This window comes from Elephantulus edwardii, unplaced genomic scaffold, assembly GCF_000299155.1.
Source record: "Elephantulus edwardii isolate Elephantulus edwardi_28Jun2011 unplaced genomic scaffold, EleEdw1.0 scaffold00343, whole genome shotgun sequence".
NCBI lineage: Eukaryota > Metazoa > Chordata > Mammalia > Macroscelidea > Macroscelididae > Elephantulus > Elephantulus edwardii.
Window position 1 is genome coordinate 1,443,950 of NW_006400093.1, and position 3,264 is coordinate 1,447,213.

The 3,264-nt window shown below is 41.1% G+C and overlaps 1 protein-coding gene and 1 pseudogene across 1 annotated transcript in view; one reads left to right on the forward strand and one right to left on the reverse strand.

Moving 5' to 3' along the window:
* Nucleotides 1-247: 247 nt before the first annotated feature.
* LOC102862665 lies at nucleotides 248-832 on the reverse strand (annotated as a pseudogene).
* LOC102869168 (small kinetochore-associated protein-like) overlaps nucleotides 831-3,264 on the forward strand; it is a 21,945-nt gene continuing 19,511 nt past the window's right edge. Inside the window, exon 1 of the mRNA XM_006901773.1 lies at nucleotides 831-868. Within this exon, the coding sequence (XP_006901835.1) occupies nucleotides 831-868 (38 nt within the window). The remainder of the gene's footprint in view (nucleotides 869-3,264) is intronic.

Genomic DNA, 3,264 nt, shown 5'->3' on the forward strand with positions numbered 1-3,264 from the left:
TTTCAATAATCGTTACATTTCCACAAAAACACTGGATACCTCGGAATTAGACTGTCATCAAACAACACTATTTTTTTTCCAATGATCCCTTAGTTTGAAGCCCTGCCCCTCTTTGTTTTTATCAAAGTCACATAGACACTCTCCAGCTTACTTTAAAAAAAAAAGTCCACCTAAAAGATCTTAAATTACCAATAAATACAACGCTGGCTTGGAGACTTGGGGCCTGCCACTGTGCCTTGTGCCACTGTCATTTTTCTCCAAATGCTGCCGCTGCCATTGGCGTCCTTATGCTTCCTCTAGAGGAGGCCGTCAATTCTTCAATCTCAGCGTTTAATTTATTACCCATTCCATGGCTTCTCGACCTTTACTAGCATTGGAAGAGATGGTACTCGCTATCAGACTTTCCAGGTAGCTGCTGAGGCTGACGCCCTTCACGGTGATGATGGCTTCCTGAGTGAGAATCGTTTTGCCCGGGTGCTGAGGATGAGGCTTGTAGATGAGCCTCTCGTCCATGGAGACCATATTTGTAAAGGAAATATTAGTGGACTTCAGTTCCATTGTTTTCTCTACTGAGTCAACTACAGAATGCTCCTGCACGTATGTCTTTGTTCGAGCTGTGCCTGCCGGTAAGAGATCACACCACAGAGGGCAGGCCCCACTCCGAGCTCAGAAGCCACTGGCTGTGCAGCTTGCCAGAGGGGTCCACGTGCCTGTGCAGGACATCGACGCCCACCACACTGGGGTTCATCGGGTTGGGGTACTTCTGCATCGCAACCGTTGTGACCATTTCCTAGGGGTGGTCGAAGACATGCTCGGAGGTCCAGATCTTCATGGCGCCGGTGACCCGCATTAAGACCCGGCGACCTGCGCAACGACCCAACGGCGGCACTCTAAAAATTTTTTTAATTATTAATTTCAGTGAAAATTTACAGAGACTTTGGATTTCCATTCATCCACTGTTGCACTTTTCTCCCCTCCCAACCCTACCCCCCAGTACACTACCCTCTTGGAAAAGTAAAAGAAAAAAATCTTTCATTGTTTTACGGTCCCTCCCCCAAGATCCACTACACTATGAAGCCTTTGCTCTGGACTCCTGTCATGACAAAAATATGTAATCACATATCGCTTTTAAACAGTTTTCTCCCTCATCTGTTTCAATGCAGTATACATTATTGAACCCATATTTCTCAGTCTCCCCGAAAACCCGATGTCAATTACATTCTACAACAGTGGCACTATGCAGTATTTGTCCTTTTGTGACTGAGATATTTCACTCAGCATTATGTCCTCCAGGGTCACCCATTTTGAATAATACTGCATGAGTTCCTTGTTTTTCAATGCAGCATAGTATTCCATTGTGTGACTATACCACACTTTCTCTATCCATTCATTTGTTGACGGGCACTTAGGTTGTTTCCAACTCCTTTTGTGAACAAAGTCGCGATAAACATGGGTGTGCATATATCAGCTTGGATGTCAGTTATGGTCTCTATGAGGTATATTCCCAGTAGTGGAATTGCTGGGTCAAATGGTATCTCTATTTGCAACTTTTTGAGAAAGTGCCATACCACCTTCCACAGTGGTTGCAACATTTTACAATTCCACCAACAGTGAATAAGGGCTCCAGTTTCTCCACAACCTTGCCAGCACTTGTTGCTTGCTGTTCTGTTAAAGTTTGCTATTCTGACTGGGGTGAGTTGATACCTCATAGTTGTTTTGATTTGCATCTCTCTTAGAGCTAGGGATTTTGACCATTTCTTCATGTCCTTGTTTGCCATCTGAATATCTTCTTTGGTGAAGTGTCTGTTCATATCCTGTGCCCATTTTTCATTTGGATTATTTACCTTTATCTTGTTGTGGTGCTCAAGTATTTTATAGATTCTAGATTTGACATGTCATTACCAAATACTTTTTCCCAGTCTGTGGCTTCCCTTTTTACCCTGTTGGAAAAGGTTTTGGATGTGCATAGGGAATGGATTCTTAGAAGGTCCCATTCATCTATTTCACCTTCTCCTCGTTGTAGGTTTTTCAGGATACCTGGAAGACTCTTTATGTTGTGGATTAGACCTTCTAGAGTGCTTCCAAGCTTTTCTTTAATGAAGTTTATAGTCCTTGGTTTTAGTCCTATGTCCAGGATCCACTTAGAGTTGGTTTTTGTATATGGAGCAAGGTGTGGACCATGCTTGAGTCTTTTGCAGGTACTTTTCCAATTTTTCCAACATCGTTTGTTAAAAAGGCTGTCATTTCCCCACTTAACTGATTTCATCTCCTTGTGAAAAATTAGTTGACCATAGATAGAAGGGCTGATTTCCGGGTTTTCAAATCTATTCCATTGATCTCTGTGACTGTCATTGTACCAGTACCATGCTGTCTTAACCACCACGGCAGTGCAGTAGGATTTGAAATCAGGGAGTGAGATACCTCCTACCTTTCTTCTATTTTTAAGGAGTGCTTTGCTTATTCAAACCTTCTTTCCATTCCAATTGAAACTGGAGATTGCCTTTTCCATCTCGTTGAAGAATGGGATTGCTATTTGTATTGGGATTGCATTAAACGTGTACATTGCCTTTCGTAGTATTAACATTTTCACAATATTGAGTCCTCCTATCCATGAGCAAGAGATATTCTTCCACGTCTCCAGGTCTCTTTTTGTTTCTTCTAGTAATGTTATGTAATTTTCTTTGAATAGATCCTTTGTGCTTCTGCTCCCAAGTATTTAATTTTGTGATTCACTATTGTGAAGGGTGTTGTTTTTCTCAGTTCAGGTTCTGTATTCTCTTTGTTACTGTAGAGAAATCCAACTGATTTTTGTACGTTGATCTTGTATCCTGTTACTTTGCTGAATTGGTCCACTGTGTCCAATAGTTTTCTTGCTGAGTCTTTAGGGGTTTCTAAGTATATTATCATATCATCTGCATAGAGAGATAATTTTACCTCCTCTTTGTCAATTTGGATACCTTTTATGTCCTTCTCTTGTGTGATTGCCATTGCTAAGACTTCTAATACAATATTGAATAAGAGAGGTGATACTGGGCATCTGAAAGGAATGCCCTATTTCCTGTTCTTAAAGGGAATGCCTTTAACCTCTCTCCATTGAAAAGAATGTTGGCTCTCGGGTTTGCAAAAATACTTTTTACTATGTTGAAGAAAGTCTCTTCTAAAAGGAAATACAACAACTTCCAACCAAGAAAAGCCCTGGACCAGATGGTTTTACAAGTGAATTTTACAAAACATTTAAAGAAGAACTGTTACCAATTCTACATA